A 23,933-nucleotide genomic window follows, 5' to 3' on the forward strand; every position below is an offset into this window, starting at 1 on the left:
GGCTCCCTGCTCAGCTGGGAGTCTGCTTGAGGTTCTCTCTCTCCCTTCTCCTCTCCTCCAGCTCTCCACTCATGGTGTGCTGTCTGTCTGTCTCTCTCTCTTTCAAAAAATAAGTAAATAAAAATAAAATCTTTTTTTAAAAAAGGGAGAGTCACAGAAGCTATTTGTTAATAGTTAAGATGTCTTGAGAGCCAAGATTTGACCCGAGAGTTTGGCACAAGCACCTGGGTTTTTGACCCGTCTACTGCACGGCTGCCTTTGTGTCCCTACACGACAAATAGTTTTGCTTTGCTTGTTGAAAGACTTTATAAAAATGCTACACTGTGTATATCCTATAACTTGATTTTCCTCTGCAGCATCTCTGTTTTTGAGGTTGACCTATGTTGGTAATTTAAACCTGTTTCAGGGGCGCCTGCCTGCTCACTTGGTGTAGAGCACACGACTCTTGATCTCCGAGTTGTGAGTTCAGGCCCCACACTGGGCTTAGAGCTTACTTAAAAATAAAAATTAAAAACTAAAAAAAAAAACCCCTTTCATATTATTTTATATCATGACTTCCACAATTCATTGTTTCTCGTGTAGATGAACCTCGGGATTTTCCAAAGGTTTATTACCAAACACAGACAGCAGCAAGGTTCTTGTAAATATTTTCATTTAGGGGGCGCCTGGGTGGCTCAGTGCATTAAAGCCTCTGCCTTCGGCTCAGGTCATGGTCTCAGGGTCCTGGGATCGAGCCCCGCATCGGACTCTCTGATCAGTGGGAAGCCTGCTTCTTCCTGTCTCCCTGCCTGCCTCTCTGCCTACTTGTGATCTCTGTCTGTCAGATAAATAAATATTTTCATTTACACATGTAAGTGCTTCCCTAGACTGTACAGCTTGCGCAGAGCTCTGGGTGTTTCCTTGGGTGCGCACTTTAGTCACTTCAGTCCGTCCTGTGAACAACTACCCCTTCCAGCTCTTACGGAGATTTATACAGACTCCTAACAGGGAACCCGAGTTCTGGTGGCCTCCCAGTCACAGAAACACTTGGTCATTTCTGACTTTTTAATTTTTGCCAACCTCTGAGGGGTATGAAGTATTGATCAGTGGGTGTTTGTTTTCATGTCTGTGAGGCATTCGTGTTTGTAGTGGATTGTATTCTTTGTATTCTTTGCCTGTTTGGGGGTAATTGTTCATACCTTTCACATAGCAGTCCTTTATACGATCATGATACTGATGTCTTTCTTACCCGTTAGAGTCATCATGGACACCTTCCAGGTTATGGTAAATCTTCTTCTTTTGTAGACTTCTTGAAAATTGAGGTAGAACTCCATAAAGTAAACAGAATTATCGCAGAGTGATAGAAGTTTGTAGGGTTTTCTTTGTTCTGAAATTTTGTGCTCGTGTGCCTTAGTAGTTTGTTGTACCAGATGCCTCATAGTTGACAACCATGCTCTATGGGTCTGAAGCGTTTTCTTGAATTATTTTGTGGTGATTTCCTCCTGATTCTTAGTTTTATCTTTACAGAACTTTTTGTTTTGGGAAACTGGACTCTGGGAGGGGTCCCTAATATTACTACCTTTTTTTTTTTATTTCTGTCTTTTAAATTCGGCATTCTAGGGGCGCCGGGGTGGCTCAGTTGCTAAGCATCTGCTTTCGGCTCAGGTCATGATCCCAGGGTCTTGGGATTGAGCCCCACATTGGGTTCCCTGCTCAGCAGAGAGCCTGCTTCTCCCTCGCCCACTCCTCCTGCTTGTGTTCCCTCTCTCTCTCTGTCTCTTTCTGTCAAATAAATAAAATCTTAAAAAAAAAAAATTCTACTTTCTAGGAGATTTACCCCCACTTTATCTCACATGAGTATTTCTTTTAAGCTTTTTACTTCTGTTGTCATGTTTTATATCCAAGATCTTCCCCCTGCCCATGGTTCTCTGAATGTTTTTTATATTTTCCTTAAACTTGTTTTCCATCATCCATGTTAGATGTTTGTTTCCGTTGATTTGTAATCATTGGTTGTCTGCATACACACTTGGGAGCAGGGGACTAACCATCTGGCTAGAAGCTCTGAGTGTGGGGGTGGGGCTTGGTGGACGGACGACTTCCAATGCTCACTGGTGATATGGCTGGGCTGCTTCACTGGAAGACTTGCAGTGGGGAGTTCCTTGTCTTAGCTGGTCAGATTTCGTGGACGAGGACCCTCCAGTCCCCTGAGTGAAGGGTGTAGGCCTGGCTCTTCTCATTCTGGAGTCTCCCTGGGAGGCAGAAGGCCCTGTGCTGGCTCCTCTGGTGTGTGTCCGCTCATATGCTCCTGTTTCCGTGCACAGCCCAGTTCTCAGACCTCTCCTTTATCTTCTCCAGAGAATAACCTCTTTTGCTGGGCACAGTTGGAAATTTAGGTATCTTTTGTGAATCTGGGTATTTGCTACTTCTGTGCATTGTTGAAATAACCACTCCTTAGTTTTAACCAGAGGTACCTAGCTCTCCTTAGGTTATACTGCCTGAGGTTATATTCCTCAGGTAGTATAAACCAGCTGGTTCTCATGCAGGTCCCTTAAGTCATTTCCCTTGCTGCCAGTATTTTGTTGCTCTTGTTTTCTCTTTCATTTTCCCTTCTTTGTGGGCCTCTTTTTGAAACACTCCTTTGCTGTTGTTCGGTGGAGTTGGGCAGGAGAGATGACGACTCTTGTGTTCAGCTCACCATCTCTATCTGCAAGCCTTCTCCATAGTTTTTTGCAAGCCCAAAGGACTTATAACTTTTCTGTCCTGCCGTTTTAGATAGGTTATCTGGCGGTGGGACATTACTGGGTTAGGCCTCTAATCTTGCTTCTCATTTTATCTTCATAATGGCCTTCTGAGGCTTTATCATACCCCTCTTGTAGATGAGGAAACAGCATTTTGAGCTATAATAAAAGGAAGATATAGAAGTCATCACTCTGAGAGGTGATAAAGCCAAAACTCTGAGAGATGCTGTTGGGACCTGCACCTCGGGTTTCCCCGACTTGACAGCTACAGTTGCTCCCAGGGCTTTAACCCGTTCGTCCTCCAGGGGTGCGATGGCACGAGGGATAGCCGGGTTTTCTCTGGGCATTCACGGCCCAGGGAACAAAGACAAGAGGTCTTTGCTGCAGGTGTTTTATGTCTCTACTCTGTTGTCCTGTTCCAGTGCAAAGAGCGGATGAGGCCAGTGAAAAAGGCTCTGAAGCAGCTGGACAAACCCGACAAGGGGCTCAATGTGCAGGAACAGCTAGAGCACACCCGAAACTGCCTGCTGAAGATCGGAGACCGGATAGCCGAGTGCCTTAAAGCCTATTCAGACCAGGAGCACATCAAACTCTGGAGAAGGTAAGTGACCACAGCCTCAGACTGCCTGGTGCGATTTGGCAGTGTGTGTGTGTGGGGGGGGGGGGGGCGGTTCTGGTTCTGTTTTATAAAAGGTGACACAGCCACCTAATGAGTTCCCCCCCACCCCCTGATAAAAACCATCTTTTGTACCCTTAGGCTTCAGTTTCTTTTTCCTGCAATAGGCCATTCCACTGAGCCCAGCCTTTTGAATAGGTAGGATGAGGTCACCATTTTATGAGAGAACAGCAGGGAGACTGATTTTGCTGGCCTGGTCTCAGAACCAAGACTTGGTCTGTAAACCTGGAAGGAATAAAAGTCATCTAGTCGCATTACTTCACCCACCTCAGGCTGATAATAATAACTGTTTGAATAGTTCTCTACTGACACACGACGGGAAAGAAGGATTAAAACCACCAGAACGGTGATTTTTCCATTCTCTCTGATAATTGAAGAACTCTAGTAGTAATTTGTATTAATGCAATTTAATCCAGAACTTTAATTTGTAAGGCACATCATGGCTCACATATACTCATTTATGTGCTCACTTTTGATTTTTTTAGGATAACACAACTGGAATTTCTTTCTCAAAGATAATTGTAGCATTTAGTCTCTTTCCATAATCCAAAGTGACTTTGAACTCATGTACTTCATGGTTCATGTAATTATGCTGGTATAATAAGCCCAATCCCAGTGGATTGGTTTTGAAAAAAATGGATTTAAGAGAACTTTGTCATGATGCTATCCATAGCCTGCTTCACACCCATTCAGGAAAATTAAGTTTCAGAATGTGATTTTTGTTTTTCTTTACACGCCACCAACTTCTTCCTGTGCCTAGCCACTGGGCTGTTTTTCTAGCCAAGTTAATCCCTGCCGGAAGAGAACAGAAGGTCATCCTAGTACGTAGATCTGTGAAGCTAGGCTTTCTGCCGGGCACTGGCGCCTGTCTTTGTTGAAATGTGTGTGTGTGTGGGGGGGCACTATAGACCTGGTTAGCAGTTGTTCCCAAGAAGGTCCTTGCCCATTCCAGAGACACTGTCCATGCTGAAGTGGGCATTGCAAGACCAGGTATGGCAGGTGTTCGAGAAGGAGGCGGGGCCTGCAGAGGAGTAGTGCGGGAGGATGCCTTTCTGAGAGGCAGGCAGGTGTACTTGAGCTGGGCAGACTTGCTTACAGGAGAGTTTTCAGGCTTTGGCACAGGCTTTGGCACAGGCTTTGGCACAGGCTTACAAGTGGGCCAGTGAGGGGGGCTGGGCGGGTTTTAGGGTTCAGAGGCAGTTTGTTAAGACCACTGAAGCCCACTCTGGAAGACCTTAAAAAGGAAGGGACGGTGCAGCAGGTGTACGGCTTCGGGAGCCAGTCCCGTTTCTGTGGGGGGCGTGTTGTGGTCAAACTGTTCTCTCCAAAGCATGGAAGCAGGTGAGACTCCTTTTCCAGCTCACCACGAGTACTGCTGCCTCCTTGTTCTAGACTCCCATTCTGTCAGTCACTCTGCTGGCTATGGTAATGCTTGCTAGGATGAGTGCAGTGGTATTGCAGGGAGGCACTGCAGAGTTTTCAGAAAGAAATGAGAGATCCTGGTGGTGACAGCTGGGAAGGAAGAAGGGACAGCAACATGGGGATGCACGAATGTATGTAGGTCCCAGCTGGGAAGATGGGAGTAATGATGGATTGTGTGGCTGAACCCGGAGACTTTAGGACTTTGCTGGGTGCCGGTGGATTAAGGGGTTTGCACTAGGAGACCCGAACCCTTGTCTCCAGACTCCTTGGTCAGGCTCTGTTCAAACACTGGCATCTAAAGATGTGTTAATGAAGTGCAGACCTTAAGGAATGTTTCTGTTACTTAATTTCTACACTTGGGTGAGGCTCTGTGGCAGAATTCCGTAGCTTGTCATCAGTAAAGAGAACAGAAAGTCATTTAACGCATTCTGTGATTTACTTAGAGCTGTTTTTTATTTTTTACTTTTCTTTAGGAACCTATGGATTTTTGTTTCCAAGTTTACAGAATTTGATGCTCGAAAATTGCATAAGTTATACAAGATGGCTCATAAGAAAAGATCTCAAGAAGAGGAGGTAAAATACACATTTAATCCAATTTATATAATCCGATAAAAACCAGTTCCACATAATTCCTTCATTACTCTTTTTCCCGGGAAGATGGTCAGGGGAAGATACTGTTGGTGCCAGAAGGGTCCTTGGTTCTCTGCCCTCAATACAGATGGAGGGGGAGGTGCAGGAGGGTGGAGGTGCCCAGCACAGCCCTGCCTGTCCCCCACAGTGCGCCCTAACGCCGTGTTACTTGTGCAGCGTCTCGGCATGCTCCCCTACTGGGAAAAGTAACAGTGACACTGGATGGGTGAAATAGCCAACAGATTAGAGCCAAAGCGAATTAAAACTCTGACAGGGAGTCGTTAACCGTGTGTTTCTCTGTCCTGGAGTCATTTATTCACCAATCTTGTGGCAGCTTACAAACCTGACTCCTGATAAGTAACAGGGTTGTAGGCAGAAAGTACTTCCTCTGTTCTTTTCTGGGCCATATGTATTGGTGTCCTTCTAGCTTTCGTACGTAGCGTCCCAACTGCTCACGTAAGGGAGCAAACACGAGAAGGTACCTAGAGGTTCCTTCCCTTCTCTGGCACGGGGCGGGGGGCGATGGGCATATAAGTGGCTTCCCTGATTCTGCAGGGGCCGTGTTCCTGAGGCCAGAATGCCTTTTTCCAGATCTGCTGACTTGACGTGTGGGCCGTCCCCAAATCAGCCACTCACGGCCCATCTGTGAACATGGAACACCTCCACCACTAACATGTCAGTGACATGTTAGTTCGTGACACCTGCTCACGGGACTTGGCAGCAAAGGGTGATTTCCTTGTTGGGGCAGCAGGTGCTGCTCTGAGAGGCTGGCGTGCTGCAGGAGCTCAGGGCAGTTCCTGAACAGGGTTTATAAGCGTGTCATAGATGGCAGGTCCAAAACCACGAGGGGCGAGAGAGGAATACTTGGAGGTGGTGCTTTCTGTACTGTTCTTTTTTTATTTTCCTGTACTGTTCTTGGGAACTCTGCCAGCTAGGGGATTATGAAGCTTTGGTTTCTTTTTTATTCTCAGGAGCAAAAGAAGAAAGATGATGTGATTGGTGGAAAGAAGCCGTTTCGGCCAGAGGCCTCAGGCTCCAGCCGGGACTCCCTGATCTCTCAGTCCCACACCCCGCACAACCTTCACCCTCAGAAGCCTCACTTGCCCGCCTCCCATGGCCCACAGATGCACGGACACCCACGAGATAACTATAATCACCCCAACAAGAGACACTTCAGTAACGCAGGTGGGTCATGAAGTGGAGTTGTTGTTTTTTACTTATTTATTTATTTTTTAAGATTTTATTTATTTATTTGACAGAGATCACAAGTAGGCAGAGAGGCAGGCAGAGAGAGGAGGAAGCAGGCTCCTGCCAAGCAGAGAGCCTGATTTGGGACTCAATCCCAGGACTTTGGGATCATGACCTGAGCCAAAAGCAGAGGCTTTAACCCACTGAGCCACCCAGGCACCCCATGAAGTGGAGTTTTAAGAAGAGATGCCAAAAGAATCATTTTCTATTCTGAAGACAGCAGGTGGACCTGTGCTTCATTCTCCTTCAGGACTTTGTTGTCTTCCGTCTCAGTGAGACGGAGGGTGAGGTAAAGATCCAGAAGGCTGGTCGTTACTCCGGCATGAAGAAGAACATCGCCAAACAAACAAGTAATAGGCTGAGAGGAGCAGTTTACATTATATGGGACAGTCAGATGGTCAAAACTGCTAATACTGAAAGAGCCCTTGTAAACTTGACAACAAAAGAATAACCAAATAGAAGAAGGGGCAGAGGTTAGGAATAGAGAATTCATACGGGAGGAAATTCAGGGGCCAGTGTGACAAGTGGCCATCATTACTCATAGGGAAATGTAAATTCAGGCAGTAGCAAGCTAAGTAATTTTTTTGCCCATTCACTCAATAAAAATTAAAAGGGAGGAATACATGGAAATTGCGAAGAGTGCAAATTGCTGCAGTGCTTACAGAAATTAATCTGAAATATCTAAATACAGAAGCTTTTTATTTTTTGGTATCTACCAGGATGTAGGAGGCTGCCATTCTGGTCTTAGAATGTCAAAAAGCTGGAAATAACTTTGGATATCCACTAACAGGAGTGTCATGAGATAAATGGTAGGACGTTCGTGCTCTGTACATTATTATCAGTTATTAAAAAGAAGGAGTTGATTTTAGAAATAAAAAAAAAATGGGAGAGAAAACAACAACAACAAAATCTGTATGTGTCTGTTTAGCTTTTTTAAGGTGACATTTACATAATACCAACTTTACTTTTTTTTATAGATACTGTGGTTTTTAAAAAAGATTTATTTATTTGAGAGAGAAAGTATGAGAGAGAGCACGAGGGAGAGAGCAGGCAGGAGCAGGGGCGGGGTGGTTGGAAGGAGGGCAGCAGGCATCCCACTGAGCAGGGAGCCGGCCGGGGGCTCGATCCCAGGAGCCCCGGATCATGACCCGGGTGGACAGCAAGGGCTTAACTGACTGAGCCGCCCAGGCGCCCCATCGTTCACCATTTTATTTATCTGGTTTAGTGGCATTTACTACATTCACAGTGTTGTGTGTAACCACCACTGCTCTCTTAGTCCCTAAACATTTCCATCAGCTCAAAAGGAAATCCCGTATCTGTGAGGCAGTTTCTCCCCGCCCCCTGCCTGCATCCTCCGGTGTGTATTCTGTCCGTGTGGATTTCTGTGTTTGGGACACTGCCTGTTCCTGGACTCATTCTATATATGTGTGTCTGATTCATTCACTTGGCCTAGTATTTTGAAGGTTTATTCACATTGTAATGTTTGTTAGTACTTCATTCCTTTTTGTGGCTGAACTGTATGGACACAGACCACAGTCTCTTTATCCGTTCATGGGTGGATGGACGTTTGGGTTGCTTCTTTTTTTTTTTTTTTTTTGGTTATTGTGAATAGTACTGCTGTGAAATATCTTGTGTGTATTTGAGGACGTGTTTTCGAGTCTTGTGGGTATATGCCTGGTAGTGAAATTGCTGGGTAATATGGTAATTCTGATTCAATTTCTTGAAGAGCCACCAAGCTGTTCTCCATAGTGGATGTTTGAATGAGCACAGAGAAACACGTGAGAACATACCCAGTACCAGTGACCTTACGATGCGGGGAATGGAGGGGGATTGCAGGAAGTTAATAATTTCTCCATCTGTTGCTTCACTGGTTAATACTGAGCATGGGTTTTAAAGATGCAAGTAAGAAGAAAGGGAAAACCGCATATAGAATCAAAGCCAGAAGTACATAGAACATACAGAAGTCATTATACAGGATTTTACGGAAGGTCAGGTATTCTGTAATAATCAGAAGAAGTGTGTATTTCTTTCTAAACTTTGGTTTTAGGATTTCCATTTGATTCTTTTGAAAAATACATTTCATTCTTTCAGTAAAATTCTCAAGTTTTTAAGAAAACTTGATTTTCTCCATCTTTTCCTCTTTTTTGAACATAAGAATTACAGTTATTTAAAAATCTAAACCTGCTAACTCTAGGGTCTAAGTTACTGTGCGTCATTTTCTGTAGTAGGTTTTATTTCTCTTGGTTTTCAGTCCTACAGTCTTGTCTTTAGGCATGCCTTCTTAGTTTTGATTAAATGGGGGAACCTGTGGGGCGCCTGGGGGGCTCAGTTATTCAAGCATCTACCTTGGGCTTAGTCATGATCTCGGGGTCCTGGAATGGAGCCCCTCTCCCTCTACCCCTCCTTCCTGTTTGTGCTCTCTCTCTCTCGTTCGCTCTGTCTTGCTCTCCCAAATAAATCTCTAAATATATATACATACATTGGGGTGGGGGGAACTATGTTGTAGAAATTGTGTAAGCTCCACATGTTCCTTTCCCGGGAGAGGGTTCATTCTTCCCTCCCCTGGGCACATGGAGTGGGAGGCAATCCTTCTAATCTAGTCTGTCTCTGGTCCCTCATCCTGGGGCTTAGCTCTTAAGGGTGCTCAGCGGAGAGCCTATAGTAGCATTCTCTCTCTGCCCTCTTCCCTCTTGCAGGCCTTGACCTCCAGGCTTGGTTTTCTCAGCACCGTGAGACTGCCCCTGACTGCTCTGCTGTTCTGAGGCTTCCAGTTTAGGGTTTTTAGCCTTCTGCTTCCTGCAGACTCAGCACGTGTCCTAAGGGAAGACTGGTTGTGTGTTTGAGCCCCTTAGCTCTGCCATGCCTCTCCAGCCTAGAAGGACCTGCAAGGCTCTGCTGGTGTCTCTGGTCCTGTGCTGGGAGCAGCTCAGATGTTCAGCCTCTCATCTGTGCTCAGAATCACAGCTCCACACCCCGCCCTCACCGCCTGCAGTGGCTTTGGTGGTCACTTGACCTCTTAACCTCTCTGAGCTTTTCTGCTCTTTGGAGTCTTACTCCTGCTAGTTGTGATGGCTCTGGCTGTTCCTTTATGTCTCTAAACAGGTAGTTTTGTTTACGTGGCGTTTCTTACTGTTCTTGGTGGAGTGTGATTCTGCTACAAGCTGCTCTAAACTACCTGGAACAGAAGTTCCATGTCTTCTGATCTTAAAAGTCCAAGTAGTTCAGAATTAATTGATCGCCCTTTGATTGAGGGGAGGAAAGGTAATTAACTGTACAAGGTGACTGGGCAGTGTTTCCATGTTTGTGTATCTGATTGTATTATTGGGCCTGACTTTTTCCTGGGATCAGACCAGTTTTTTGTTATTCGTGTGACATCACTGATTTTATATTCTGATGCTTTGAAAGAACTCCCCTTAGTCTGCTCACTGTAGTCTTTTATTTAAGTGTTGGATTCTTCACCCATGTCCTTAATAGCTCAGTACTTCTAACCAGCGACCTACCTCATGGCGGATTCAAGAAGAAAGAAAAGCACTGTTTGGTTTCTCTGGAAATAAAGGGCTTGGCTTGAGTTGTAAGCATCTCCACCATACCACAGACACCGACACCCTGTTGGAAACACTGCTTTCCATTTGGTGTGAAGCCATCTTCAAGTGATTTGTTTTCATGTTGTGAAGGTGTCGCTTTTTTTTTTTTTTAAAGATTTTATTTATTTATCAGAGAGAGAGAGGGGGAGAGAGCGAGCACAGGCAGACAGAATGGCAGGCAGAGGCAGAGGGAGAAGCAGGCTCCCTGCTGAGCAAGGAGCCCGATGTGGGACTCGATCCCAGGACGCTGGGATCATGACCTGAGCCGAAGGCAGCTGCTTAACCAACTGAGCCAACCAGGCGTCCCCAGGTGTCGCATTTTTGTCCTTGTCCATTAAGTTAATTCACCAGAATAGTCATCGTTTTTTATTTTTTGTTGGTCTGGCCCAACCCACCTTGGATCAGCAGTGACGTAAAGCCACTGGTTGACTGCATGTTACTTGAATGATGTCAGAGTCTAAGCTGCACAGGTTCCTTCATGGTGTTACTCTTTGACTCTATACAAAAGTTCTTAGAAGACCAGCAAAATGAGTAGAGACATCTGTCTGGTGGCATATTCTTGGTGTTAGCATATTTGTAGATAGAAGATGGATTTCCTGGGAGGCCATGGGTATGGGCATATATGGGCATATATATATATATATGGCTTAACCAGAAGGAATATATACATATATATATATTCCTTCTCGTTAAGCCTAAGGTTGCCCATAACAAAGGACCACAAACTGGGTGATTTTTTAGAACAGTGGAAATGTATTCTTTCATACTTCTGGAGGCCAGAAGTCTGAAGTCGGTGTCAGCCGGGAGACCTAAAGGAGAATCTGTTCCCAGCCTTTCTCCTGCTGTGTAGTGTCTGCCAGCAGTCAGGCCTCTGTGCTCTTTGGTGGCTCCATGGTCCCCGTTGCTGCCGCCCTCGCTCCATGGCCTTCTTCCCCGTGTCTGTCTCAGACCGCCCTCTCCCTTTCTCTTAGAAGAATATCTTGGATCTAGGGCCCAGTCTAAATCCAAGGTGATCTCATCTTGAAATCCTTAATTTACATTCACAAAGACCCTATTTCCAAGTGAAGTCACATTGTAGGTTCTGAGTGTACATATATTTTGGGTCACACTTGAACCTCTGTAGCCTCAATTCCTGGACTTCTGTGTGTTCACTACCTTTTTTGATTCACATCAGTGTAATTCTTCTCAGGGGAAAAGGAAGGCTGCAGAAGCAAAAACATTTCAGTTTGGCCCCGTCCTTGAGAGGTAGCGTACTGATCCAAATCCGCAGTTAAAGGTGTTACTTTTTACAGGAGGAGGTTCATCTCGTTGGTGTGGGCTGGGAAAGAGTAGTAAATCAGTGTGAATAGTCTGGAAATACTTTCAGAGACCAGGCGTGGCTTATGGTACTAGTAGGTAAACAGACGTTCGACATGTAAACAGAAGGTACTACCTTGCAGCTGTGAAACTCAGCAGGTTCTGTTTTCTCAGTTAATGTTTGGTTTTCTTTTTTTGAGTGAAATCTCATTTTAAGGTTTGGCCCCAGATTGGAAAGTAAAGAGGCTTGGAAAATAAAAAGTAAAATCTTGGGATTTCCTAAGAGAAAGCCCGTGAATTTTCTTTTGCCTTAAACTTTGAGGGAGAGAGTGTTGGGACTCGGTGCTGGTACATTTACCAGCAGCAAAAGGGGACGCAGGAGGAAATTTAATGTGTTTCCATCACACGTGTCAGCCTTTGAGTTTAAACCTCAGTGGGTGTGCAATTCAGCCATTGTTGCAGTCGTGAAACTGTTGTTTGTTTTCCCTCAGACCGAGGAGACTGGCAGAGGGAAAGAAAGTTCAACTATGGTGGCGGCAACAATCCTCCGTGGGGCAGCGACAGGCACCATCCGTACGAGCAGCACTGGTACAAGGACCACCATTATGGCGACCGGCGGCACGTGGACGCCCACCGCTCTGGGAGCTATAGACCCAACAACTTGTCCAGAAAGAGACCTTATGACCAGTACAGCAGTGACCGAGACCACAGGGGACACCGAGATTACTACGACAGGTGAGCTGAAGGCCCCGAGATGCAAGGTGCTGACCTCTGCTGGGAGTTTTACTCTTTGAGGGGGAGAGACAAGTGACATACACATTCATGGACTTATTACATGTTCACTGAGCATCTCCTCATGTGCCAGGCATGGTCCCTAGTCTGAGCCGATGTTTTTGCCGTCAGAGCATCCTTAGGGTGTTGGGGAGGAATCCTGGTGTAGGCAGCTGGCCCATGTGCTGAGTGGAGGGTTGAAAGTAGGGGTGTTGGAGGGAACGGGGGTGGGGGGCTGGATGAGCCTGGTGGTGGGTATTAAGGAGGGCACATACTGCATGGAGCACTGCGTGTGGTGCATAAAACAGTGAATTTAAAATTCATTAAATTAAATTAAAAAATAAAATTTTTTAATTTTTAAAAAATTAAATTTAAAAATAATTTTTTTTTAAATTTTTTAAAAATTAAATTTAAAAAAATTAAAAGAAAAAAAAAGTAGAGGTTTTTGAGTTTTTCTCCTGGGGGCTGAGGAAGAGACGAGGTTGCTAATTCTTGCCTCGGGCCCTGAAGAGTCTGCTAAGCAAAGAGAAATGGAATTGGTTATCACAGGTCCAGGCCAACGATCAGCACCCAGAGAGGGAGGCCCAGAAGATGAACACTTTGGCTAGGAAGGGGTTCAGTGCCAGGTTAGAGGTCTTGAGTTGTATTCTTCGGGTCATAGGGAGCCGTCTGCAGGGTCATCATTCTGCAGGGTCATCATTCCGCACATACAGGAAACGTTCTCTGCATTCCTCTGAGGAAGCGTAGAGAAGTGGTAGCCTTAAAATTAAATTTGAGTCTGCAGCCCAATTATTAAGTTTGGTGCTTGCTTCTCAGGAGGCAGGATACTGTGATGGGCCCCAGCCCATGGTCCTTGTCTGCCCCAAGCCCAGAGTTGAGGGGTGAAGAGCTTTTGAAGTCGTACCCTGTCTACAGCTGTTCAGGACCATATGAGCCCGTTACCTTTGTAACCTGTGAGTTAGTGACTACAGGAAGCCTGAAGTGGTTTTGTTTTGTTCTTTCTGGTTTTAGGACTTGACTGTATTTTAACCTCACAGCAGCTTCTTTGGTTTTCCTTAGGCTAATGACATGCTTTGTTTGGACTTGAATTTAAATTTGGGAAGTTTTATATAAATATCTCCTCATTTCTGGAGGACCTGGTAACACATGAGCACAGTGGCTCTGGCCAGGTAGCAGCTGCCTCCTCTAGAGGCTCCATGTCTCCTCCACCCCCTCCCTCCTGTGTCATCTTGTCGGCTTCCAGTGGGCATTTGCCCTGTAATTCTTGGTCTAGATCTGTATTTCCATTCGGTGTCACTTTTTTTTTTTTTTTTTTTTTTTACTCCTGCCTGAAGACCTTTTCATTTGGTAGGGGTCTGCTGGTTCTTTCCACATCTCTGTGTCTGAGAAAGCCTTTAGTTGGCCTTCGCATATGAAAGATAGCTTTGCTGGGTATAAATTCTGAATCAGCACTTTCAGTACTTTAAAGGTGTTCATCTTCTCTCCATTTGAACTGTTTCAGAGGGAAAAGATCTGTCATCTTTATCTTTGTTTCTCTTTACGTAACGTGTTTTTTCCTTTGTTTCTAGTTTTTAACGATTTGATTATAGTGCATCTTGCTGTATTTTGCCTCATGTTTGTTTTTCTTGGGAAGTGTAGAGCTTCTTGAATCTGTGGGTTTATCTGAGGTTTGTTTTTCAATCTAACCTGCCTTGAGGCCCATCCAGTGTATTTTGCATGTCACACATTGGAGTTTTATTTCTAGAAGTTGTATTTGGGCCTTCCCCACCCACCCACCCAGTTTAAATCTTCCTCTAACCTTTTGAAATCTGGAATACAGCTTATAAATAGTTTTATATCCTTGTTGGCTAATTTACTGTTTGGATTAGTTTAAATTGGTTAACTTATTTCCTCATTATGGTTTTAGTTTCCTGGTTTTCTCCATGCAGAGTAATTTTTTTTTTTAAAGATTTTATTTATTTATTTGACAGAGAGAGATTACAAGTAGGCAGAGAGGCAGGCAGAGAGAGAGAGAGGAGGAAACAGGCTCCCTGCTGAGCAGAGAGCCCGATGCGGGGCTCGATCCCAGGACCCTGAGATCATGACCTGAGCCGAAGGCAGAGGCTTTTACCCACTGAGCCATCCAGGAGCCCCCATGCCAAGTAATTTTTGGTCAGATGCCTCACTGAGTACCGGATATGTTATATTCCTATAAACGTTCTGGATCTTTGTTGTGAGACACAGATTACTTGCCAACAGTTCGATGCTTTCCGGTCTTGCTGTTAAGATTCTTCGGGCAGATTGGGAGCAGTGGTCTGGCAGGGGTTAATTGTTCCCACCACCCAGGCAAGAAGGCTTCGTTGTACTCTACTGATGTCCCTTGAAGCTTGTTTTTTGGTATAGCTGGTGAGAGCAGGGCACTGGCACCTCTGACCTTCCGGGGGGTTATTTCCTGGCCTCAGGTAGTTTCTTCACTTGCACACCCTGAACAGTTGTTCACTGAATCCCAAGGGGAACCCTTTGCATGTCTTTGAACTTCTTTCTGTCTCCTGCATTCTCTTCTGTGTTCCATCCTCTGGACTCCAGTTGCCTTGGTTCTGTCCCCGCCTCTCAACTCTAGTAGGAGTCTTCCCTTCCCTGCGCTGAGGCCTGCACGCCGTCTCAAGGCAGTGAGGGGTTTGTTAACAAGCTTCATCTCCTTCAATTTCCATCCCTCAAGGAATCACTGTTCTTTGTTACCTGACATCTGGTGTCTTGAGAACCATTGTTCTGTACATTTTGTCCCCTCTCTCTCCCTCTCTCTCGTTTAACGAGCGGAAAGTCACATAGTATGAGTTAACTGTTTCAAGGTGAACAATTCAGTGACATTTAATACATCCACAGTGTTGCTATCATCACTACCTTGAGTTCCAAACACTGATCACCCCAGGGAAAACCCCAGCACCATGACACAGTCGCCCCATTCTGCTGTTTCCCCAGCGCCTGATCACCAGTCTGTATTTTGTTTTCATGGATTTACTTCCCTTGGATATTTTGTATATGTGGAATCCTACAAGATGTGCTCTTTTGTGACTGGCTTCTTTGAATATGTAATGTCATGTGAGTCTCCCCCGCATTGGAGAACATGCCTGTACTTGGTTTCTTTTCATGGCCGAATAATAGTTCATGGCGGTGTGCTGTTGATCCATTCATTTGTTGGCGGACGTTTAGTTGTTTCCACCTTTGGTGCTTATAAATAGTGCTCTGTGAACACAGGCGTAAAAGTACTTGTTTGAATACCCATTTTCAGTTATTTTGGGCATACACCTAGGAGGGAATTGTTACTCACATGGTAGTTCTGTTACTGACTTCCTAGAAACCACTGATTTTCCACAGTGGTGGAAACATTTTACCCTCCTACTAGCAATGTACAAGAATGGCCATTTTCTCACACCTTTGCCAACACTTACCTTCTGTTGGCGCATGTGTGTGTGCGTGTGTGTTTAAACGCGGCCATCCTCGTGGGTGCGAATCAGGGCTAGCTCATTGTGATTTTGATTTGCATTTCCCTGATGATTAATGTTCATTAAAGATGTGGGTCATCTTTTCATGTGCTTAGTGGGCATTTGTAGATCTTTGGAGAAATGTTTGTTTGTGTCCTTTGCCCATTTTCGAATTGGGTTGTTTGTCTTTTCGTTGTTGACTTGCACCAATTTTCTCCTAATGGGATAACAAGTAGTTTACTGTAGTGCTAATTAAAAATTTTAATATTCCTCACATTGAATCAATTTTTAAAATAATGTAATTAACCCATCAGTTATTATTGACCGTTGGGGTTGATTGTAGCTTTTGCTGTTACTAATAACTTCTCAAATCATTTCCGTGGCTCTTTTTCTCCTGGACGAGGTCAAAGAATATGAAAATGTTTGTAGATCTTGCCAGTTTTCCTGAAGGGAGTACAGCTTTACAAAGCCACCAGTGATTCAAGTGTGTACTTGTTTCATTGCAGACTTGAGGCTTATGTCATTTCAAAGGATATGTTTTGCCAATAAGTGTAAAATAGCCCTTTGTTATTGCTTGTGCGGGTTGTTTTTGTTGTTGTTGTTTTTGTGTTTTTTTGTTTTTTTTGGATTCCTCGTAAAGTAAGCATTTACAAACAGTCCTTTGGAAGTGTCCTGGACTATGAATGCGCAGGGAAGAGCCAGTGGAGAAGGGAGAAGGGACGGGCTCCGTCTTTCCGCTGATCTTTGCATCTCCATTTCAGGCACCATCATGACTCCAAGCGGAGGAGATCCGATGAATTTCGGCCTCAAAATTATCACCAGCAGGATTTCCGGCGAATGTCTGACCACCGCCCCCCTATGGGCTACCATGGCCAAGGACCCTCGGACCATTACCGCTCTTTCCACACAGACAAATTGGGGGAATATAAACAGCCCCTGCCCCCCCTGCACCCCGCAGTCTCAGACCCTCGCTCGCCCCCTTCTCAGAAATCTCCCCATGATTCCAAGTCACCCCTGGATCACAGGTCTCCATTGGAGAGATCACTAGAACAGAAAAACAACCCAGATTATAACTGGAATGTTCGGAAAACATAAAGGACAGCTGGGAAAGAAGGGGAGAGCAAGAGTCATTAAGCACCTGGATATTTTTGGTCTGATCCAATGGGAGCCAGTTATCTAGACCAGTGAGTGGAGTTTCTGGACATGCTGCTGCTGCTGTCAGCCTGCCGGCCGAAGGAGCACCTCAAGGAGTGGGGGGCCTTTCACTTGGTCCCGCTTGGGTTTGGGTCGCCACTCCTGCACTTCGACACCCCATCCCACCCAGCCTGGTTCCAGCCTGCCACTGCGATGGGTGCTGGGAGGAAGAGGTGACTTGTGTGTACCGGCTTCGTGGGCTGTGTTTCCCCAGTGAAGGAAGATGGGATCTTAGAGTCGGGATGTTTTGTTGCCGGGGTCCGCGCGCCCTGAGCCTGGGTGCGGGGGGCTGGGTAGGAGCGTGTGCGTGCAGGCTGCCGGGACCTGCTGGACGGCACACGATTGCTTCACTGTGACGTGACATGCTGCTGACAGGGAGCGGGGCTCGGGTCTCGCCTCGTGGGACTTAAAGGGGGAGTGGGCACACTCCTCAGACATGTTCTTGGGAGAAACCGTACCCTTGGGCCTCAGCATGACATCTGTGGCACAGGAGGACAGAGGGGAACAGCTTCCACGGCGGCCCCTTCCTGACCGACACTAATTTTTCCCACACTATCTGTACATTTCAAATGCTTAGTCTCCGCCGTGGGCCTCCTTCGCCCTGGTGCCAGGGAGGCGAGGGCCCGTCTGGTGGACTTCAGAGTACTGTGAGCAGGCCGGCACTGGCGTTGGCGTGGGTCTTCCTTGGTTGGGAGTGGGCTGAAAGCGGGGCTGGGGTGGGGGTGGTGTGGCCAGGGACCCGGAATCCCTGGTGGATTTCTGATCCTGGGATGCGAAGTGTCCATTGAGGGCCAGGGGGTGGCGGGGGAAGCTTGGTGCTGGCAGGTGCCAAGGGCGGGGTGGGGTACAGGTGCAGGTGGTGAGTGGGTCTCGTGGGGAGAGGGGGCCTGGGGTGTTGTGCCAGGTCAGCCTCAGTAGCCGCCTTGTAGGCACTTTAGTTTCCTCTGCCCAGCATGACGCGGAACACACGTCTGCTGACCCCGTGTGGCGGGTGCACTGGTGAGGCTCAGCGACCTGCGGGGAACAGCTCCCACAGCTAGGCAGGCAGCAGTAGACTTGAACTCCAGTGTTGTTTAGAATGAGATCAAATAAAGTACAAACCTAACTTAAGAGTTTTTGCAAACTAGGAAACCTCCAAGGCCAGGGGACCGCGCTGACGGTCAGAGTGGTGCAGGGCCGAACGGAGTCAGAAGGCAGGTTGGTTGCACCAGTTCATTAGGCTGCTTCCGTTCCCCTGATGCTGGGCCTTCCGTTCTCCTCTTTCAAAATACCGCTTGCCAGTATTGTGTGAATATCCAAAGGCCTTTCTAGGTGGACGCACTGACTTGAACCTACACCGTGCCTAAACGTGTCCAGGCTCAGAGCTGGTGAGAAGCTTCCCGCTGGGCACGCACAGGGTTCAACTCCCTGAACTAACCTGTGAGGACGTCACAAAATGATCATCACTTACCTGCCGGTACCCTGGGCAGCACCATTAATGCCTTTACTAGCAAAGCCCCCAGTCCCAGCGCCTTAGTGGAGCCGACACGGCTCTACTGGGTCATTTCTGCTCGCTGTGCGCGGCGCCCTGGGGCTGGCCAGCGTCTGGGTCCTCACAGCTTGTGCTGGGAGTAGTGGGCCTGCCCCGTCCTTACCTATATCTCCTCATGGTACTAGGGATGTGCAGCGTGGGCTCAAAGGGGGTCAGCATGCCCGGAGCACAGCACAAAGGAACGCATAGGAGCCCCTGGCCGTGGTCGTCCCACGGCGACTGCTCGGTGAGAGAAGATTGTGTCTGCTGTGGCCACCACCAGCTGAGCTTCCCGCCAAGAGTACTCACACTACCCTGTGTTCCTCTTGCCCAGGCCCAAGTGGAAGGCTAGGTTGGCTTGCGAGGTTCTTTGGGGTGGGGGGGAGGGATGAGCACCAGCACGTGTCTCCCCGCGGGAGGTCAGGCTGTGTCCTGGGAGGCGTGGCATCACCCTTCCCTTAAGGGAAGCTGGGAGGAGTTGCTGGAGGCTCTGAATTTCAGGGCTCCGCAAGGGTGATTGATTGTCTCTGAGGTTGATAGGAGATGTGAGTTATTCCCAAAGATGTCTCATCATGAAGAAAAAGGAACTTCCTTTTGTTTACATTCAGGACTTGTAGTGCCATATGATGTAGCAAAAGGCTATATTCGCCGGATCAGTGTTAAATTGATTATAAAATTACAGTATCCCCATAAAAGCATCTATTTTAGATGTTGAAGTATGTTTGAAGACTGGGTTGGGAAAAAGGAGGCATTTCCTCATTGACCTAAATCAGTATGAATACTGTATGCTCTTATCAGAAACAAATTTGCACAGGTAGGAATTCTCTCCCTTGCGGGTGGGATAAACTGCCCCAGGAACCCGTGAGGGCGGCAGTCCATGGAGCCTAGCTTTGAAGGATTTCATAACCGGGTAGAAACAGCGGGGGTCGAGGAAGAGGGGCGTCCGCATCATCTGAGATCTGAATATGAATGAGGATTAACGCGGTGTACCAGGGCCCTGGGAAAGGGGGCCCTGAAAGCCCAGGTACATCACTGTGGTCTTCTCAGAGATGGCTGCAGAGAAACAGCCAGATCCTCTGCAGAGCCCGATCTGATGGACCCAGGACGGCCCCCCGCCCCTTCTAGTCATTCCTTTAGCCCTTCCACGGGAAACCAGAACACTGCTCCCACCGTGCTGCAGACATTGTAGCCTGATGCCCGAGAGCCGCATCAGGACGTGTGGTGCACATGCGAGTCCGCTACGAATTCACACAGGGACACTGGAATCCTACAGACCAAAATCCACTCGTCAGCAGGAGCGGGGGCCCAGGGCCCAGGGCCCAGGGCCCAGCGCCAGCGGTCTTCTGGCTTGTCTGAGGGCTGCCGTGTCGGGCGAGGAGAGCCAGGCCAAGGGTCCAGGCTGCTTTAGTCTGTCCGGACCCCACACATTTGGGGACGGATGGTTTTTCTTTATTGTAAAATTGTGGACTTTTAAAACCTGTTGACTAAACAGTAATTAATTTATATTTGTGAAAAATGCCACTGTCCTAGTGATTTCTGATGTAAATAATGTTGTTTATATAGTATGTATTAAATTTTCCTACATTGTAAAACTGCTGTACTTTTGATTCTTGTATATTAAAAAGTGTTACTAAGGATTTCTAGAATTGGGCGAACACTGTGACGTTGCGTTGGGTTGGCGTGAGCTCTGACTGGCCGCACCTCGGCTTCCCTTCCCTCCCCTTGTTCTCTGGGTCGTTCAGACTGTTCGCCAGCGTGTGAAATGGAGCCTCTTAAAGTCTCATTGTTTTTCCTTCGGGGGCCAGTTGTGGCGTTGGGTCTGGGGGTCGGGGGTGGGGGGGTTCTGAGATTTTCCCCGAAGCTGACAGCCCCTGGCCGAGCAGCTCCTGTCCTCAGTGTCCTGAGCACTGGGCGGTGGGGTTGGGAGAGCCCGAGGATCTGTAGCCCCTGGTGGAGTAGAGCTTCCCTTAGGATCCCGTGGTGGTGCCCGGGAGCCCGGCAATGTGCATGTGAAGACCTGTGTTGTCCGGACAGGGGTCCTGCCCCGCCCCCTCCATCCAGAGGAAGTGACTGAGCCTTGTGTGCCAGCCCACAGCCTTGAGGGCAATTTAACAGTTGGGTTATATATTCATGAAGGGGGGAAAGAGGCATTTTATAATGGAAACACTGACACAATGTTAACTCTCGCAATTTGGCACAGGGGCAGGCCCAGCTCCTGCGAGGCCCAGACGGAGGAAGCCGGGCACAGCCCAAGGGCGGAGATGCCGTCTGAGCGGGAGCTCGAGGGGTTGGCCAGACCCAAGGGGTTTTGTCGATACTCAGGAGACTGCAAAACCGAACTCCGATCTTCACAGAGCTCTCGATTCTTGATACCCAGTAAACCCATACGTTCCGTTAAGTCGCGTGACCGTCAACCCAGGAGGCTTGGCGGCGGGGGGCCTCCGCTCATCCTGGCCAGGCCAGGAAGGAGAGGCTGGGATTTTTAGGGCCTCGCGTTCCTGAGGCAGAGACTCCAGAGTTGAGGGTTCCTCCTGCCGATAAACAATTCACAGTCGTGTTGCAACTCACAGCTCGGCTGGAACCTCTTTGGGAAACTTGAAAGCGCTGCAATAATCAGCTTATGATTTACAATAGCAACGCGGCTTCTAAACCAGCTGCTGCCAAGAAGCCCGCCTTTTACTGGAAAAAGCAGGCCCAGGCTTCCCCCGCCCCCACCAGCTGCTCCCTGGCGGGGCCTCGCATGTCTGGCATTAAAGCAGGTCCTTCTCAATTAGCACCAACAGAAAGGTCACTTACTGAACCGCGAGGCCCTGCAGTTTGCCAGCCTGGTCTGGACTTGGGATTCCAACCTGTGGCTCTTAAAAGAGCAGGGACGGGTCTGCCTTCGAGGCCCATCTTACTGCCCTTCCTAGCCTCCATCCTTTGAGTCTGGAATCCCGCTCGGGCCCTGGCCTCCAGCCCGCCTGTGGTGTCTGCTCCCTGCCTTGGGGAAAAGACGGAGCCCAACCCAACACACGCTCTTGGTCCGTAGAACTCGGGCCCTGCCTAGTGCTGGTGGACCCTGTCCTAGGCTTGAGGTCTGGGTGTCGCCCAGCCAGGTGTGTGGCCGTGAGATCTGGCTTTGTGCAGGAACATGGACGCAGGCCTCTCACCTCAAAATCAGGCAGAATATCTACTGCTTGGGGCCAGCTGCCCCACGGAGGGTTTGCACTTGGGATCTTAAATTGTTTTGTGAACCACAAGAGGATGGTCACTGCTATAGTGTGGTCCTTGCTAACCCTGTGTACATGGTGGCCTTGGGGGTCCCAGGGGGTCTCCAGGGGGCTGGCAGGAAGGGCAGTGCGTTGTCTCCGTTTGGCCTCCCCCTGGGTGCAGCTGGGCAGATGGCCCAGACATCGTCATTTGTACATGAAGGAGGCGGCTTCTAGGGTTCATGTGGTTTTACCGTGAGAGCTCAGTGTTGAAAGGTGTAAACTCTGCGATGGGCTACCCAGAAGGAGATAGTGTTCACCAGCCCCTGCTGGGAGCGGGACAATGGGGACACACCGAGGAGGGCACCTGCCCAGCCCGGAGGGCAGGCCCAACTTAGCTTTCGGCCCCAGCTTGCATCAGCCCAGAAACTTCTGAGACCAGCAGGGCTGCTCCTCTTGGATCCCAGCTCCCTGGAGGGGCCCCGGAAGAGCGCCCTCTCTAGGAGATTAGACCCCGGTAGGAAGACCTGGCAGGGTGCTCACCGTCCCGTGGGGACTAGACGGTCATGAGAGAGAAAGTTGCTCTTAAGAATCTTAAGTAAGATCTTAAGCACCTCCTGTGGGCCAGGCCCTGTTCTAGAAGCTGGGACGCAGACTCGGCAAACCAGGATGAGGGCCCCTCTGAGGGTTGGCAAGGCACACCTAGACCAACGACAGAAAGACAAAATGTCACGAGCGCCAGGGAGAAAAGAGGAGATGGGCGTGGGGACAGGGGTGCTGCTAGCTGAGCCCAGGGGAGGGGGTCGGGGAAGCCATAGGTCCAGGAAGGGGACCGAGCTGGGTTTGAAGCAGCTGGCCTTCTGGGGCTCATTCTCTCCCTCTGCGTGCCTCAAGTACAGGATACAGAGTTTGCCGGGCTGTGGTGGGGTGAGTGAGGCCACTGAGGGGGCTGAGCTGGGCTTGGCATCTGTCATCATTCTCTGAGGGCGGTGTTAAGACCTCCTCAGGCTCAGTGGAGTCCACTCCTGCCACCAGAGCTGGGGGCCTGCCCCTGCCGTTTGGAAGAGGAGCTGAAGTTCCCGTTCGTTCCTGGAGGGAGGGTCCTGAGTGACTGTGGTTCTAGAATCTTCCTGCAGGGGGCAGCAGATTTCCACAAACAGCCTGCCTGGCTGCCGACACCTGAATTTACAGACCCCCCCCCCCCCCCCCAGAGGCTCACCCTCATTCTTCTACCCTGGAGGGCGCCTCCCATAGCTCCAAAGGCCACAGTGGAGTCGGAGACGGGGAGTCACCTCACCCCTGCAAGAAGTGTGACAGGGGATGGGGAGGAGGGGAGGCTGCAGGAGAAGCCGGCCTCACCTGCTCCACCAGCAGGAGGCCCCGGAGGGCAGTGCTGGCCAGCCCTGGCCCAGCCCTCTCAGAGGCCTCAGCCAGCCAGGTGGCTCTCTCCCTATGGCAGCCCCTGATTCCGGAACACGCGGGCTCTGGCTCCTTCTGGGTCCAGTCCCTTCTCCCTTTCCCCTCCATGTGGCCACCAGAGGGACATCTTGAGCCACAAGGCCGGGCATCACTGTAATTCCCCCGATCCTCACCGGAGCTCTAAGCTTCCTGGCTTGGGTTCCTCAGCCCTCTGTGACCTGCCCTCGCTGGCCATTCTCTTCTGCCCCCAAACTGCTCTTGCAGCCTCTGGCCAGTCCTCGAGGCAGAGCCTGACCTCCAGGCTGCTGTCCCTCGACCCCCTCCATCACTGCCAGCTGCCTGATGAATCTGGGTTCTTCTTCAAGATGCAATTCAAACTTGGTTCCCTCTGAGCAGCCTTCTTGGCCCCTGCTGTTCCCACTTCCCTTCCTGTCTGTCCCTTCCCTGTGCCCACAATTGCCACTGGAGCCCCAGCCCACTCTGGTGCCTCCACGTAGTCATAGCCATGGCCTCCGCGAGGCCCTTGTGGAGGCTGGGCTTGGAGCCCAGGGGGCTGAGCAGGCTGGCGCTCAGACTGAGTTTGGGTCACAGCAGGCAGGCCTTCCTGATTCCCGGGATGTTTCAAGCAGTCGGTTCTCTCTTCTGGAACATCTTCCCAAATGCTCCTGGCATGCCAGAGGATAACCCTTTATTTGCTGGATTGAGGGAAGGTGCGGGGACCTTCAGGGCGCTACCTGGAAGGGTGATGGGCTGCAGAGGTCCCCGGCGGGCAGTTCGGAGAGGCGCTCACTAGCCATTACGGTCCCATTCCAGC

General features: G+C 48.8%; 1 protein-coding gene across 2 annotated transcripts in view; it reads left to right on the forward strand.

The window, feature by feature from the left end:
- CHD2 (chromodomain helicase DNA binding protein 2) overlaps positions 1-20,155 on the forward strand; it is a 138,879-nt gene extending 118,724 nt beyond the window's left edge. For both annotated transcript variants that reach the window (XM_059180072.1, XM_059180071.1), the window contains 5 exons: positions 3,140-3,318; positions 5,289-5,388; positions 6,417-6,630; positions 12,065-12,308; positions 16,567-20,155. In XM_059180072.1, coding sequence (XP_059036055.1) covers positions 3,140-3,318; positions 5,289-5,388; positions 6,417-6,630; positions 12,065-12,308; positions 16,567-16,900 — 1,071 coding nt within the window. In that variant the 3' untranslated portion in view covers positions 16,901-20,155. The remainder of the gene's footprint in view (positions 1-3,139; positions 3,319-5,288; positions 5,389-6,416; positions 6,631-12,064; positions 12,309-16,566) is intronic.
- Positions 20,156-23,933: the final 3,778 nt, after the last annotated feature.

Source organism: Mustela lutreola, chromosome 7 (assembly GCF_030435805.1).
Source record: "Mustela lutreola isolate mMusLut2 chromosome 7, mMusLut2.pri, whole genome shotgun sequence".
NCBI lineage: Eukaryota > Metazoa > Chordata > Mammalia > Carnivora > Mustelidae > Mustela > Mustela lutreola.